Raw genomic sequence first — 17,994 nt, 5'->3', positions numbered from 1 at the left:
GAAACTTTTGTCAGTAAATAGAACACATTTTGCTCCGTTCCTAAATAAAAACTTGAAACTATAGGTCTCAGGCTATAGCTGTGAAATTATTGGGCCACTTTCCACAGAGCAGACAAGGCATCTTTTAGGATTATTGTCAGAGTCCTTGACATTAATGCACCCTGATGTTGAAAGTAATAAGTCTCTATGAAAAGTAGAATGTCTGTCTTCTTCACCACACTAATCAAGCTGGATGCTAGACCCAGAAACTCCATATGTACTCCTCATGTACACAAAGTATCAAGATTTTTCTTCCATTAGGAGTTTTGCTTAACAAAGAAACTTTTCACTGTTAGAACAACTTGGCCTTTAAAATATCCACGGGGTATCTCTCCCTCTCTCACACACACTCACACACACACACACACACACACACACACACACACACATACACACACCAGGATATCATCATTCACAAGATAGATAAAAATCAGAACTTACTGAAACAATCACAGTTTTCACCCAATTGCATGCCAAGTGGAAATGGCACAGCTATTATTTTCACCATAACTGGCTGCAAAATATTAGCAAAATATCAAAGTTCAGAAGTAGGTTATAGCAAGTGAACAGAGGCACTCTTTTAATTTTGTGTTGTTTTTCTCAGCAACCCACCAGTTCAAACATTTCTAGAGTGCATGATTTGATCAAGCTTTCTCCAATTATTTAATGGTTTCTTTTGCTTGGAAATGTGTCAAGACACACTGTGGCAAATATAAGTTTTAGTAAATTTTCACTTTTTTAAAATTGAGCTTTTTCTGTAGAAAACAAAAATTCTATATTCTGTGATATATTTTCAGGATGCTCAGAAATAAGCTTTCTTGACTTCAGGCTCTTGTTGGCAGGAACCTTATCACACGAGAAACAGTCTGGCTTTTGTGCCCCATCACATTTAGCAATGCAAATAAAATCAAAGGAAGTGTAAGAGCCACCAAGCTTTCTTTTCTTTGTCATCTGCCAACTTAAGTTCAGTATGAACAGAAATATATGCATAAACATAATTTCAGATACATGTTTGTTAATTCTGACGAATGTAATGCTATTCTAAATGCCACTATATGACAAGGATGATAATTTTACAGAATGAATCCATGCCACTCTATCCATATTTAAAGTAAAACACTAAAAAACATAGTTTGCCATAAAATTCTTTGCACATAAAGGGAAGGAAATAAAAATAAATCTTATATAGATTTGCTCTTACCACACTTACAACATGAAGCCTATACATGACCTTAAGTTAAAAACTATTGTTCTAAAGTAATCAGAAATATGACCAAATGACCTCTGTTGTTACTAACTTCTCAACATATGACAAGGTTTCCAGATTCCTTACGATATTGGTTTATTCTAAAACCACTCTAAACTGTCAACATTTTTCTTAAAATGTGGATCTTCCTATTAAAAAAAAAAAATTCTAGGGACTTCCCAGGTGGCACAGTGGTTAGGAATCCGCCTGCCAATGCAGGGGACATGGGTTCGATCCCTGGTCCTGGAAGATCCCACATGCCCTGGAGCAACAAAGCCTGTGCACCACAACTACTGAGCCTGCGCTCTAGAGCCCGCGAGCCACAACTACTGAAGCCCGCGCACCTAGAGCCCGTGCTCCACAACTAGAGAAGCCACCGCAGTGAGAAGCCTATGCACTGCAACGAAGAGTAGCCCCCGCTCGCCACAACTAGAGAATAGTCCACACACAGCAACAAAGACCAAACACAGCCAAAAATAAATAAAATTTTTAAAAAAAGCAATCGTGTAAAAAAAAATTCTACACTTGTTTGATTAATAACTAAAGGACTATTATTCTCTATAGTTGTAACTAATATTTCCATTAAAACATAGTAAAATTTTGTGTTGTCACTAAAACCACTAATTATTTCACCAAAATAGGTACCATTTCTTAGTTACTCTTTTAGCTAGGCACTATATTCGTCAAGGTATTTTATACTTTTTATCTCATTTGATCTAGTATTCCCACCAGTCCCAGGAAGTTATTTTATGTAAAAAAAAAAAAATTAAACAAAACCAAGATCATAGAGATTAAGTAACTTGCACAAGATCACATAATTAAATGGTCAAGCAAAACTTTGAATCCAGGTTATCTGAATCCATTGTCAATGCTCTTTCTATTCCATGTGATATTCTTCCTATCTTTCCATTATATATATATATATATATATTTTTTTTTTTTTTTTTTTTTTTGAGTTACGCGGGCCTCTCACTGTTGTGGCCTCTCCCGTTGCGGAGCACAGGTTCCAGATGCGCAGGCTCAGCGGCCATGGCTCACGGGCCCAGCCGCTCCGCGGCATGTGGGATCTTCCAGGGCACGAACCCGCGTCCTCTGCACCAGCAGGCAGACTCTCAACCACTGTGCCACCAGGGTAGCCCTTTCCATTATATTATAGTACATTATGCCATGATTAGCATCAACCAGCCTTCCTTCCCTCCTCCCTTCCTTCCTCTTCCTTCCTCTTCCTTTTTTCCTCTCACCCTCCCTTCCTCCAACTCTTCTTTCTCCATCTGTGTATCCTTGTTTCATCTCATCTTGTTGCTACTGACCCAAGGATATGTTTTCTTAAAGTAATTAGAAATCTATATGCTATTACACAACCAATCATTAGCTTTCTCATAAAGCTCATTGCATTTGCCATCTGCGTTTTCATGCACAAAGTAGATTAAGATGCTGTACAAAACAGCATCAAGAATGAGCACTTGAGTCATAAAGTTACGGCCCATGAGACTGTGGAATTAGGATGCAATGGCTCAATTTATTTTAATGCATGACAGTGGGGCAATGAATATGTCTATTAGTCTTATGGGTTTTCTTAGATCTAGTCTATAGAAACTACCATTCCTATTCCCATCTGTTAACTATTTCCTGACTTACCAAAACACTGTACCCAGTAATAATTTGAGACTCTACTCTTTAATAATAATAGCATCCACTGATTGTGTAATTATTGGCTACCAGACTGTACTAGGAGGTTTTACATGTATGATCTCTAATTATCAGAATCACCTCAAGGCTGATGGTATTACTCCCACTATTAAAAACTGACGAAATTTTAGAGAGGTCAAAAATAAGTAGCTAAGTTGGGATTCGAACATTGGTAAACTTGACTACAGCACGGCTCTAATGACTTTGCTGCTCACTCTGATCTGACAAAATGTCTAGCAGTGACATTTTCCACATATTACTGGTAGAAGGCATGGTGGTGATAATTCTCAATCTATACATCCCTCCAAAAAAAAAAATCTCATTGGAAACTAAGAGCACTTAAATAGCAGACTGACGGGCTTCCCTGGTAGCACAGTGGTTGAGAGTCCGCCTGCCAATGCAGGGGACACGGGTTCGTGCCCCGGTCCGGGAAGATCCCACATGCCGCGGAGCGGCTGGGCCCGTGAGCCATGGCCGCTGAGCCTGCGCATCTGGAGCCTGTGCTCCGCAACGGGAGAGGCCACAACAGTGAGAGGCCCACGTACCGCAAAAAAAAAAAGAAAAAAAAAATGGTATGAGACCTAGATGGGGTGGGAGGTAGTGATGGAGGGTTAATGAGCTCCATCCTAAGGAAGAAAAAAAAGAGTAGGAGCAAATGGGAGATAAGCTAGAAGCAAATGCAATGTATGACCAAAGTGTCTCAACATTTAAAAATTTATGAGCCATCTAATGGGCATTGGTACACTATATCAGACAATAATTTCACGTAGTTTTAAAAAGATTTATCACAGCTTACTAAAAACACAACATAGTTTTAAAAAATTAATTTTGTTTTATAGCAGTAAAAGGGTTGATACTGCTTATAACCTTTTTCCAAGGTAAATTTGGCTTGATGATTATTTTATTTTTTTTAGCTATGAAAATGGAGAGGCATGATTTAATAGAAAACATATTTGAGTTTGATGACTATTTCAGTAGCAGTCAGGATAGCTTGAGTTTTGCTGTGGTACCATAACCCCAACATCTTGGGGCCTTAAAGTAACAAAGGTTTACTGCTTGCTGACCCTACATGTTCATTAAGAGTTAGCTAAAGCCTGCATTTCTCATTTTCCCACTCTGTAAACCAGGCTGATAGATCATTTATCATATAAAACATCACTAGACATATGAAAAGGAAAGGGAACATAGCAAATACTGCACTGACTCAAAGGTTTCCATGAGGAAGTGGCAAGCACCCTTCCACTCACATTTCCTTAGTCAAAGCAGTTGTCATAACCACATGTAGCTGAAGGGAGGATGGAGAAGTCCGACTGTAATATGTCCTAAGAAGGAGAGGAGAATTGGAATATTTTTCAATAATCCACTATCACAGAATGATAGCTTCTATGTAGAGTTGGTTTTATTTTCTTATTCTGTAGTTCTATTGTATTAGAAAATACTAGCACATACCATCTGGCGATCGGCCAAGGAAGGCAGTCTGGGGTAACTATGTCATTCAGTTCTGTATATTTGGTTCAAATATGCAAGTGACAGGCATAAATGTAGGAGTAAGTCCTCACCACGGTCTGCTCTCAGCACAGCATACACCAGATGAGTGAGCATATCACTCTGGAAAGCAGGGAGCCTGAAGGCTTTAAAACTTGGAAGATAATGATTGTAAATAGATGGCTAATTCTGTTTGTTCGTGGGTTTTTTTTATCATTTTAGTTTCAGAAGGAATTTTTTGGTATTCTGTTGCAGAAATTGGATTTTCTCTTAAAATATGACCATTCAATATACTATTGATTTCTTACTCTGAAGCACAAGAATATAAAGTGTTGGGAAGAAGTCCATCTTTTGGCCATTGAGCTATCTGAACGGCAGCTTAATTCTCTTAGGAAATTCTCTTATCCAAAAATCAACATTTTATAATCCTTTTATTTCAACCCTTATTTTTCCTTATATTTTAATTTATAAGTTTGGGTCATTCAAGCTAATTAATACAGTGATGAACTAAAACTTGAAGAAGCCACTTAAAGTGGCAGAGATGATTTTTACTGGGAATCAGTAGCATAGATTTTTTTTTTTTTAATAAATGTATTTATTTATTTTTGGCTGTATTGGGTCTTCGTTTCTGCGCGAGGGCTTTCTCTAGTTGTGGCAAGCGGGGGCCACTCTTCATCGTGGTGCGCGGGCCTCTCACTGTCGCGGCCTCTCCTGTTGCAGCGCACAGGCTCCAGACGCGCAGGCTCAATAGTTGTGGCTCACGGGCCCAGTTGCTCTAAGGCATGTGGGATCTTCCCAGACCAGGGCTCGAACCCGTATCCCCTGCATTGGCAGGCAGATTCTCAACCACTGCACCAGCAGGGAAGCCCAGTAGCATAGATTTTTAAAGTTCATCTCTCATTCAAAACTTTGTGTGAACTTTCTTTTGTCAACCGGCATCTCTCACTTCGGAAAGGCAGCATCACCTGTCACCCCATTTCTCTGCCATGTACTCCGGAATTACTTGCACCAAATAGGTACGATTGAATTATTAATCAGGTCTTGTTAAGATCACTGAGCAAGAAAACACAAGCAAGGTAAGTACTGCCAACTACTATCTGTATTCTGTGAATAAAGCTGGGTGTGGATTATCATTCAAGTGCAACTCATTTATTAATAGATCAATGACTTTCTTGGTTGTATACATAGATGGTCTCATTTCAGTACTGATCTCAACAAAACTTTTTCAGTCTTTGTTACAGAGTACTGAAAAAGTTAAGTAGAGAAAACACCTCATCTCTTTTAATCATCCACATTAAAAAACAAAATAAAATTTCATGAAACTATTCTTCCCATATAAGTGCTGCACATACGCCAGAAGCTGATTCGGTGGTTTCACCCAAATGTAAAGCAAAATATGGGATTGCCTCAACATGAAACAATAACTACTGTCACACATGTATATGGCAAAAACAAAACTGGCAATAGCTTGTCCTGCTCTCTTTTAAAGCATAATTTGGGCTTTACAGTCTTGTTGGCAGTGGTGTGACTTGCACCTGTTTTTGCTCTGGTAAGTGCAACTAAGAAGCGTGCCTCTGTAGTTCTTGTTCTTTTCTCCAACAGTCCTGACAACATTTATAACTTTCACACTGGAAAGTATTTACTGGCAAATATTTCTGAAAAGCCAAATAATTTAACCACAGAAATTCTGAGCATTATTTGACTAAGAAACCAAAAGTTCAAAGGTTTCATGCCAGCATGACAGGCAGTACCCAAAAGACCAGGAGTGAAATTAGACGTTATATTCAGGTATTCATCATCTTATATCATCGTACTTCCTAGTTGTACTTTATTGGCTTGTGGATTCACCTGTCTGGCAAAATGCATTCATATTTTATATTTTTATTGAACAAATTTTCACTAGATGGATTTGCAATATTATTCAATGATTCACAATTTTTGTATACATATAGGCTTCACACTTTTATCATTACTTCCCACAGTTACTGTAAAACAACCCCATAAGAATAATAAAAATCCCAGACGTAACAAATATAAACAATACTATGCAACTGGTATGAAATGTTAGCCAAGATGAAGGGACCAAACCAATTTCTATATGACATGTATTGCCTTTAAGAACAAAATTATTACTAAGGACGGTGTTGTGAACATAAAATTAATCTTCTTAGTCCAAGTTTATAAAATGTAAGGTAGATAAATTATATCATCTCTTTTTCCCCTCTGAAATTTTTGGACTGCTTATAGATCAGTTATAGATTTGCATGGACCACTAATGATAAACATAGCACACTTTACCACAGAGTTCGTAAGATATATTTATAATGCCTATACAATGTCTCCATATTTCTTTTCATTTTTTTTCTTACTCCCATCCTCTTTTTCCTTACCAAGGTCTTTAAAGAAGAAGGCCTGTGTGTTTCTGTGAACAGATATCTACATCGCACTTACATCTCCAGCATCAGCTTCTCCCCTAAGCTTCAGACTTAGATACCTGCCAGACATCTCTACGTGGATGTCTGAAAAGGACCATCAATTTACTATGCCCAGAACAGAGCTCTTGCATAGTCTTCTCCAAACCTGGTCCACCTCCAGAGGTTCCCACCTCATTATATCACCACTGATCCGATTGTTCAAGTCCAAACCTAAGAATCCATTGAGACGCCTCTCTCTCATCCATATATCCAATATGTCAACGCTTATTGTCTTTATTCTCAAAAACATACATATTGAACCTGACAACTCCCCACTACGTGCACTGCTGTCACTTTGGTCCAGGCTGCCATCATCTCATCTCTTACGTGACCTACTCCTTATTACAGGTCTCTCTTATTTCTACTCTTGCGCAGACACTTGTATTCTCTCAGTAGTCAGAGGAACATTTTTAAAAAGCTAATCAGGTGAGGTCAAAACTCTCCAAGGGCTTCTTATCATGCTTAGGATAGAGTCCAGTGTTCTTACCATGGCCTGCGAGGCCTTGTGTGATCTGCTCTCCAGCTGCCTCTAGGAAGCCTACTTTCCTTATTTCACTGTTCTTTCCATGGACTGAGATAATTCTTGCCTCTGTTTTTTCACTTGTGATTTCCTCTGCCTGGAACACTATACCCCCGATACCTGTGTGACTTGTTCCTTCAGTTAGGTTATTTTCTGACCACCCTAATTTAATAGAGCCCTACCCGTACTCCCTTAATCCTGCTTTATTTCTCTCCATAGTCTTGTCACTTTCTGATATTGTATTATATATTTATTTATCATCATTTTCTCACTGGAATGTAAGTTCCATAAAAGTAGAGACTTTGCACTGATCACAAGCCAAATTCCCAGTGAGCAGAGAGAGATATTTGATGGTTCCTATTCTTTAGTTCTGTGGAAATAGAAAAGTGATAGGATATCTAAGATGAAAAGTCAGCCACCAAATCTCAGGGGAGTAGCACTCTGTGAAAGATAGGGGACTTAGCCTTAGTCTACAGAGTGACTACAGGAGGCCTGTGGAGTTTCTACATATCTTATACCTTTCCCACTGAGCAGCTGATAGCCGAAAATTCATACACTTTGAGGAATTTTCTTTCAGTCTTCGGTCAAATTCATCGATTAAAGTTTAGAGATAGGGGACTTCCCTGGTGGCGCAGTGGTTAAGAATCTGCCTGCCAATGCAGGGGACATGGGTTCAAGCCCTGGTCTGGGAAGATCCCACATGCCACGGAGCAACTAAGCCCGTGCACAACTACTGAGCCTGCACTCTAGAGCTCTCAAGCCACAACTACTGAGCCTGTATGCCACAAGTACTGAAGCCCGTGCACCTAGAGTCCATGCTCCACAACAAGAGAAGCCATCGAGTGAGAAGCCCATGCACCGCAATGAAGAGTAGCCCCCGCTCACTGCAACTAGAGAAAGCCTGCGTGCAACAACGAAGACCCAACACAGCCAAAATAAATAAATTAATTAATTTTTAAAAAAAGCTTAGAGATAGAATTATAGTTATTTCCTTAAGCTGCGTTCATTATAAACAAAAATTAAGTAGTTAACACCTTCACTTAATAAAGATTTAGCACAAGCACAGTCTAAGTCAAATCCCAGCAAAATCCAAATATTAACCTCATTGGGTAGGCTACGGTTTCAATATGTAGTGAGAGAGGTCTTGTGTGTCTCTGCCTTAGGCACTTGTGGTTTTTTCACTTAGTGACAGCACATAAACTAGCACTGTTGAGGCACAGAATGTGCGTTATCCACAAGTAGAGTTGCAAAGAGGAAGGGAGGCTGATGCAAGCATTCCTTGAGAGGTGCATGCCTTCTGCTACAACAAACTCTCCTGGTAGTCACTGGGTTCAGCTGGCTTTGGAGAGGATGACAGTACTTAATTCACTACTGGGGACTTCTAGCAGGACAAATATGTTGGATATATGGACTTTAAGTGCTAATTAATGAATTATTATTTAGTACCTGATAGGGAAGGGGTGATGGGCTTACTGAATAAAACAATGTAGTGTATATATCTTAAGTGAACATCTTGTAACCAGTGAAATACATTAATTGATTAGTCAATTCCACCACCAGTCAATAAAAAATTCAAATAGTCATTTTAAACACACTTGTTTCACCTCAGGCTTCTTGAAACTGTTAACCAGGAAAGCATTATAAAGATTTGTTGAAGGGCGTATCAGCCTGTTCAATTTCCCCTTATTGCACTAGACAGTAATGTCTGGATAACTATTACAATCTTAACTATTTCAACTGTTTGTGTGGAAAAGACATCTTTTCTATTCAGAAGACATATGGCAGAATATAGTTATTAAAATCTTAGTCTCATACCTCTCGAATAGCAGTACAAAACTCACTCTGGAGCACTTTTTTGAGGGACTGTAGCTTGTGCACTGGTACTTCTCCAGATTCCTGCAGTTTTTCCAGTAATTCAATTGCTCTGGCAACATCTGAATGAAAAAAAAAAAAAAATCAAAATGGAGAGACATGGAGTAAACTGAATCTCATCACCGAAGTACCATCATTTCAGTGACAATGAAAACAGTGACAATGAAAGGTAAGTGGAATTAATTGCAAAATGAGAATTTACAATTCATAGCTTATTGATCTCATCTTTTGATAAAAGGTCATTTAAATCTGTTCCACACAATTTGTCCCTTAATACATCTTCCTTAATGGCATTTCTCATAAGTTACTTCTTGTCACACAAATTAGTTTGAATATTCTTTCAGGAAAGAAGAGCAGGAAGCATGTCTTTTGTATATTCTGATACCCCAATAACCAAATGAATCCTGTGAATTTTACCTCTGAGATGCTTTTTTCAGGTTTTCTTTTCGCATTCCACATTGACCACACCTGCATTTTTACAGTTATTAGTATGACGATTTCATTAATGTGCATCTTCTCCACTTGTCGATAAACTCCTTGAGGGTAAGAACTTAATTGGGTTTATTCATCACTGCAGCCCCAGAGTCTGGTGTAATTTATGTGGTTAACACCAGGCTACGGTCATTTAAGTTTTAAGGCCCCCCTTTATCTTGGGAACAATTAAATCATACTAAGGATAACCAGCCTAATAATGCTAGGAAATTGGGCCTTATGGACAGTGCCAATATATAATTTCCCTGAAAGATAAGGACCAGTAGAGAACAGACTAAGTCAGATGACCTGGGGGTATACTGGGCCGCACCTAATGGAAGAATAAAATTAATTCTTACTTATGACTTCAAAAATACTGCTAGCTATGTTATTCGCACTTTGCCTGTTTTACCAGATTGTTGTTTCTTGCGTTACCAAACGTGTCAATGAGCCTCTGACAAAAATATACAGCTCTATATGAGATCGATGATTGTAACAGTGTAACTCCAGATATGGCAAGATGCAACAAGAGGGGATTTTTTCCTGGACTGCAACAGACTAGTAAGACAGACGGTCCAGAGACTTTTGGCTACTGTTAATAAGGTCTAGTCCAATAATAGCACATAGAGTGGCCTATCAACAAAATCTTCGCCATACCTGGGAATGAGCATTCCTAGCACTGTGGAACAAAATGGTCATGAAATACCTCTCAAACCATGGTCGAATTTATGACAGTGAGGGGGCCCTGTCACCTACAAACTGGCACTTGCCATCTACCTCCACAAGGATCAAACTATGAGCTGCTGCAGCTGCTGACCTTCAACACCCCCTGAAAGGAGTTCAAGGTGGAGGTCGATAATGAGGCCCTCTGTGCTTTGGGAAAAACTGGCAGAACAGGTCTTTAGATAGTTAGATACTTTCAGGAGAAGATTTTATGAGCCCAGTTCTTGCATCTCCTCGTATCTAGAAAAGCATTAAAATCCTTCATGGTGGTGTCTGCTCCTCGTGACTAGCAGTAATTTTCACAGGACCAGCAGAAACCTTCTCCAAAAAGTAAGAGCTTGATGGCATGTATTCCCCCTCCACAAAAATCACATATACATTGACCTTCCCTCATACCTCTTTGGAGCAGTTTCTCAGAACTATGTGGAATGCTGTCTCCCGGGCTATAGTCCTCATTTTGCCCCAAATAAAACTCACACAAACACACACACACACACACACACACACACACACACACACACACACACACGTTAATATATCAAGAAACACAGTCTCTTATAGCCATAGCTTTAAAATTCCCAGGATGGTCTTGTATTGCCAAAAGAAAATGATATGATGAAGGCTATTTTAAAAATACTTATGGTGGGGCTTCCCTGGTGGCGCAGTGGTTGAGAGTCCGCCTGCCGATACAGGGGACACGGGTTCGTGCCCCGGTCCGGGAAGATCCCACATGCCACGAAGCAGCTGGCCCCGTGAGCCATGGCCGCTGAGCCTGTGCGTCCGGAGCCTGTGCTCCGCAACGGGAGAGGCCACAAGAGTGAGAGGCCCGCGTACCGCAAAAAAAAAAAAAATAATAATAATAATACTTATGGTGATCTCTTCTACTTCTCTTGCTGCGGTCAATAACTCACTGAAAAGTCACTTAGGCATTTATGTATAGAATAGATTTTCAATTCCTAAGTGATTAACTCCAGAAAGTATCCCGTATCCCTGCCATCAGATTATAAATTCATCCATCCATCCATCCCTCAATTTGTGTTCCTATTAAACTTGGCACTAGCTTAACAAGACACACTTCTGAATTCACAGCTAAATGAGAAAAAAACATAACAGTATAGCTACCTATAATAAAATTTCTACCACCTCTGAATTAGGGTGAGGTTGGTATAGGTTTATGTATCTAACCAAAGAAAATAACCCAAAAGTAACTTTAATGGAGACTCTCCTTTGACGTACTGCCAACTGATTGCCAATCTTAGCCCAAGGAAGGATAAATCCTGAAATCAGTAAGACACTGCCACTTTCAAAAGTCTGTCCTTTGTTACATAAACTGAAAGTCAACATGGTCAACTGTACCACACCAGCAACATCCACAATCAGTAAGATACCAAGCTAAGAATTGTATGCATTTCTAACTGCATGAAAGACTCTAGATGCCAACAGGCACTTGGGACTCTCATCATGTTTAAAACTGTGCTCATCATATTTTTTTCCTGAAATTAGCTCTTCTCTTCTTATATTCCATATTTCTATTAATAGCATCTCCATCCAGCCTGTCTTCCAAGCTAGACCATGGCATCATCTTTCAGATTCACCCCCACATGCAATTAGTCAGTAAGTGCTGCAGGTTCTATCTCAAAATGTCTTTTGAATGGAAACCCTTTGCTTCATTACTTCTCTCCTGAGGTACTGGAACATCTCCTAACTGTTCTTTAAGTGGCTTTTCTTTTACAGTCCACTGTCTACTCTGCTCCCAGAGTGATAAAGCTCATTATCATACTCTCTTGCATAAAACCTTCTCTGGCTTCCTACTGCCTAAAGGGTGAAGTTCGGACCACTCAGGGCTACATACAAAGCCCTTAACAACCAGCCTCTTATGACTCATCTCTAGAAACCTCCTCCTGCCCATCCTATACGTTGACCATCCACAATTTTCACTATTCTAGGACATGCCACAGGAACACCATGTCTCTGTGACTTTGTACATATCATCCCCTGTTCCTGGAATGCATTTAATTTATTCATCCAATAGTGCCAGGCATGAGAGACACTATGGTAATAGAGACAGACGGGTGCTCTTGCTTTCATGGCATTTATAGGTCTGACGGATCACAGATACCCAACAGAGAGGGCATGAGCTATGCAGCTCTACAGGCTAGTACATGGATGTCTAACCAATACATTTATCATCATCCAGGAGGTCAGGGAGGAGCTCTCTGTGAAAGTAACAGCTAAGCAGAGCCCTGGGTAGGAGGTACAGGTGAGGAAAAGGAGAAAAAAAGTTCCAGGCAAATAAGTGCGGATTGAAGTCTTACCAAGAGAGCGTGGGGCATTCACAAAACTGAGAGTTCAGTATGGCTGAAGTTGAAACCAGGCCAAGAGTAGCAAGAGATGCAGTAGAGAGAAATCATATCATGGAGGGTGTGTTAGGTCATGTAGGGAAGACTTGGCTTAAATAGCATCTCCTTAGGCATGTCTTCCCTGACCCTCCAAGGCTGATTTAGTTGCTATCATAGCCATGATCCCACAGTCCTCTGTTCACTTATCCATTGTAATAATTACTACTCTCTGCTATAGTTCTTTTTGCATATATGTCTCCATCCTTCACCCTTGCAAATATATTAGCTTCGTGAGGTCAGGAACAGTATTTATTTGTTATTGTATCCATAGTTCAATGAGGAGTACTTGACAGATATTAGGTGTTTATATTTGTTGAATGAATGATGGATTAATTAATGAGACTAGCTAGGAAGGCAGGGGTTAGAAGTCTATGTCTAGGTGGACATATAACTAACTTCTCCTGAGACGAAACCTCCAGATCACTATCAGCCATGATCAAGACTGGCTTGGGTCTGGTGTGGGGGGGAAAGGACTCAAGCCTGAATCTGTAGGCTAAAGGGTATCACGTGACTGAACTAGAAGAAGTTCAGAAAAGCTGAAAGTGACTATTCAGGAGTTCTCACCCTGGACTGCACTTTAAAATTACCCGGAATACATTTAAAAATTATTTATTTATTCCCCCATTTTATTGAGATATAATTGACATATAACACTGTATTAGTTTAAGTGTACAACATAATGATTTGATATATGTATACAGAAAAATGATTACCACAATAAGTTATTAATGCCTGAGACTCACCCCAAATGAATTTAACCAAAATATACGGAACAGTGGTTCTCAACCTTGGCTGCAGACTGGAACCACCTGGGGAGCTTTAAAACCCTTGGATACCTGGGTCTCACCCCAGAGATTCCAGTGAGATTGGCATAGGGGGAGGCCTAGGCATTAGGCTTTTGAAAGCCCTCAAGGTGATGCTGAAGTGCAGCCATGGTTGAGAACCACTGGTCTAGTTGGCATGGGTAGTTTTATAGCCCTATTTAATTCAAATGTGCATGCAGGGTTAAGAACCTCTGCTACAAATCAATGATTCTAAAACATGAATGTGCCTAAGAATTACCTGCGGAAATGTATTAAAATGTAGGTTCCTGACCCCTCACCCCACTTGAGGGAGGTTGATTCAGGAGGTATGAGGATAAGGTCCAGGAATTTGCCTTTTAAACAAATGATTCAAGTGATTCTAAAGTAGTTTCACAGATCCCATTTCAAGAGATAGTGAACAAAACGATGGTTCAGGTTTCTTTCAGCCCCAGCAATCCAGAAACACTTGCATTTTCTATTATTCTTTGATACCCTGTAGAACAGGATACTGAATGGGATTCTTCTGGGAGTCTCAGAATTATTGACAAAAGTTCATGAATGAAAGTAATTAGTGTTAAGTACTAGCCCCATCCTGAAACAAAGCTCCTAGCAAAGGCTGCTCACCTGGATCACCTATGGAGTTTTAAAACCAGCCTGCTTCCCCAGACCAATTATTCAAAATCTCTAAGTGTCAGATCCAGTCATGAGGTTTTGTTTGTTTCTTTGTTCTTAAGCTTCCAGATGGTTCCTATGACCATCCAAAGTTGAGAAATAAAGTTCAAAAAAGAGCGATCTAAGAAATTAGACACTATCCACCATATTAAGACTTATTCAAAGCTGGACCGGTCCTGTTATGTAATGTAATACCATAGGCCTTTTCCAGTCCTTATTAAGAGGTACCTGTGGGATTTCCCTGGTGGCGCAGTGGTTAAGAATCCGCCTGCTAACGCAGGGGACACAGGTTCGAGCCCTGGTGCGGGAAGATCCCACATGCCAGGGAGCAACTAAGCCCGTGTGCCACAACTACTGAGCCTGGGCTCTAGAGCCTACGAGCCACAACTACTGAAGCCCGCATTCCTAGAGCCCATGCTCCCACAACAAGAGAGGCCACTGCAGTGAGAAGCCCACGCACCGCAACGAAGAGTAGCCCCCGCTCTCTGCAACTAGAGAAAGCTCACGCACAGCAAGGAAGACCCAACACAGCCAAAAATAAATAAATTGATTTTTAAAAAAAAGATTTAACTGTGAGATGAAAGAAAATTCATGAAAAATTGTTAAGTCATTAACTTTGGACAGAATACTATGTCTTTTGCTTCTCTTCCATTAACCAAGCGAGGAGTGTTCCAAATAGAACCAATTGTAGCCATTGGGGGTTGCCTACAGAGGGAGACTAGAACCCCTTTCCTGGTGACACAGGCAGCGGACATGGTGATCTGCCTGCCCTCTGCCTATCTGATCAGAGGGAGAGAACTGGAGAGCAGTGGCAATAGAGCATGAACCATCTTGCTGGCATCTACCCAGGGGAATCTAGCAGTATGAGGTCATGGGGTATGTGGCAGTTGGTAAAAGCCAAAAGAAGTCTAAAAACTAAGAGTGAGTGAGATCAGGTCCCTCCAGCCCAGGCCTGGCTGGTGCTGCAAAGATGTGGTGAGTGATACGTTGGATGTTAGACTGGAGCTTAAAATGAAATTCTTAAAGATTCCCTTTAGCTCTGTAAAAGCACCAGAAACCTGCAAGCCAAGGTCTGGAAGGAAGCAAAAGAAGCCTTTGAGTAAGTAAAATACTTGTTCTTAAAATGATTGCAGTAAAGTGTGTGTAGTTTATTTATGAGTTCCCTTAGGGTTCTCACTGAGAACCTCACACTTATTTTATGAAACTATTCTACAAAATTTGGTTACTAATACAGAAGTCTGGGTTTAGCAGGATAGCTCAGATTAGAAGAAATATTAGATAACGACTGGGCAGGCTGCTTGACAAACACAATGAAGGCAAGAAGATCTCACAATTTTTTTCTGAAATGGACTCGTCCTCTGGTCTGCCAACTCTCAAGCTCATACTTCCACCACCTATTCCTAACCATTGGACTGCCAGGGAGTTCTCTGGAGAGCATTTAAATGATAGGGAAGAGTGTTTCTCAGCCTTGGCTACCCACTGGAATCACCTGGGTTAACCGAAAAACAGAACAAAACAAAAAACAGATACCTAGATCCTACCTACATATATTTCTGATTTCATTATTCTGGGATATGGTCTGGGCATTAGTATCGTCAGAGCGCTCCCCAGAGATATAATGCATGACCATGCTGAGAATCACTGATATGGCCTCTCAAGGTACACCCCAGGAAATCTAATAACAATGTTACTTATTGCTGTCACGTACAGCAATTGCTAATTGCTCTCACGTACAGTGTTTAGTATGCACGAATTTTAAACATTTTCCTTCTCTTAGCACTATGAAGTAGGTACTATTATCTCCATTTTACAGAAAAGGAAACAGAGACCTATAGAGTTAAAATTACTTCTCTGAGGAAAGAGCTAGTAAGTTGTAGAGTTAGGATTTGAATCCTGGCAATATGGCTCTAGAATCTGGACTACATTTGAGATGTGTCTCAAGAAGCTATATTGTTAAAATCATTCCCAGCACCACTTCTCCAACATTGTTAACAGAGATTATGCTAATCTGATCAACAAATCCTTGCTTGAGGGCTGAAAACAGTGGTTCTCAAATTTTAGTCAACAACAACAACAAAATAACCCTGGACCATTTATTAAAAATTAAGATTAAAAAAAAGAGGCTGAGGGTGAAGCTTTGAAATTTGCTCTTTTAGTAGTCATCTCAGATGGTGCTGACGCAGAAAGTGGTTCACAAATGCACTTTAAGGTTACTGATAGTTCAATATGTGATCCAGAATAAAGTGAGTTAAAGGCCATCATTTATTCATTGTTTACTTGCCTTACTTAGCTCATCTTATAAAATCCTCAAAAATATATAAAAGGATTACTACTGTTCCTATTGTATAGTTAAAAACAAAATAAAACAAAACAAAACACCAACTAAGGCTCAGAAAGATGAATTATCTGGCTCAAGGTTACACAGCTAGTAGGGCCAGGATTTAAGACCAGAGGTGTTTGACTCCAGTGCCCATGCTCTTATTTATTTCTCTATCCTGCCATGGAAAAGGGATTAGAAATAAAACAATAAAGGTATGGCAAACTTATTTTTTAAATATAGCATCATCGCAAACTGAGGCAAACAGATATAACACTGCCCAAAGTCCTGGAAGGTAACCCTTCAATACATTACAGTATAATCAATGTGCTCATATTGATAACATGTTTTTTTTTTTTTTTGCGGTACGCGGGCCTCTCACTGTTGTGGCCTCTCCCGCTGCGGAGCACAGGTTCCGGACGCGCAGGCTCAGCGGCCATGGCTCACGGGCCCAGCCACTCCACGGCATGTGGGGTCTTCCCGGACCGGGGCACGAACCCATGTCCCCTGCATCGGCAGGCGGACTCTCAACCACTGCGCTACCAGGGAAGCCCCTTGATAACATATTTTAATAATTAAAAATGACCAAATTATCATCAACTGCCTGATGATAGTAAGATAACATATTCTGGAAAGACTTCCTTTAAAATAGTTGAACATTATAACCAAAAACAATAAAATATTGGAACTTAAGTGAAATGAACTTCCAATCATCTGGAAGAGTCCAATTATCATCTTCTCTTTCCTTAATGATGACTTTTTATTAACTTGGTTAACATTTAGACTGCAGAATTTAACCCATGACTCATCTGCATCTGGAACTTGGATGAAGATAGAGCTGGGTCATTTAAGGCATACTGTCCACTAATTCCATAAAAATTTATTGAGTACTATGGCAAACAATATGAATGATCTACCCCAGAGTCATCTAAAACCCTCATATCCCTTGCCTCCTTCTACTACAAAAGCTGGAAAGCAATCATACTTCTCTTTCCAGACTCTTCTGTCATTTGGCCAAGTTGTTGTAAGTGTAAAGTCACTGGGTATGGCTTCCAGGAAGGCTTTTTTTTTTTTTGTGGTACACGGGCCTCTCACTGCTGTGGCCTCCCCCGTTGCGGAGCACAGGCTCCAGACGTGCAGGCTCAGCGGCCATGGCTCACGGGCCTAGCCCCTCCGCGGCATGTGGAGTCTTCCCGGACCGGGGCACGAACCCATGTCCCCTGCATCGGCAGGCAGACTCTCAACCACTGCGCCACCAGGGAAGCCCCAGGCAGGCTTTTTAGA

General features: G+C 40.2%; 1 protein-coding gene across 4 annotated transcripts in view; it reads right to left on the bottom strand.

Annotated features, from left to right (window-relative positions):
• Positions 1-17,994, bottom strand: part of LIN7A (lin-7 homolog A, crumbs cell polarity complex component) — a 216,906-nt gene that overhangs the window by 83,407 nt on the left and 115,505 nt on the right. For all 4 annotated transcript variants that reach the window (XM_032645005.1, XM_032645004.1, XM_032645002.1 and 1 more), the window contains one exon: positions 9,269-9,387. Coding sequence is in view for 2 of the 4 variants with exons in the window: in XM_032645002.1 (XP_032500893.1) it covers positions 9,269-9,387 (119 nt within the window). In the remaining 2 variants the exon portion in view is untranslated. The remainder of the gene's footprint in view (positions 1-9,268; positions 9,388-17,994) is intronic.

Source organism: Phocoena sinus, chromosome 10 (assembly GCF_008692025.1).
Source record: "Phocoena sinus isolate mPhoSin1 chromosome 10, mPhoSin1.pri, whole genome shotgun sequence".
NCBI classification, from domain to species: domain Eukaryota; kingdom Metazoa; phylum Chordata; class Mammalia; order Artiodactyla; family Phocoenidae; genus Phocoena; species Phocoena sinus.
The sequence above is the reverse complement of the archived record's forward strand: the minus strand, read 5'-3'. Positions and strand labels throughout refer to the sequence as shown.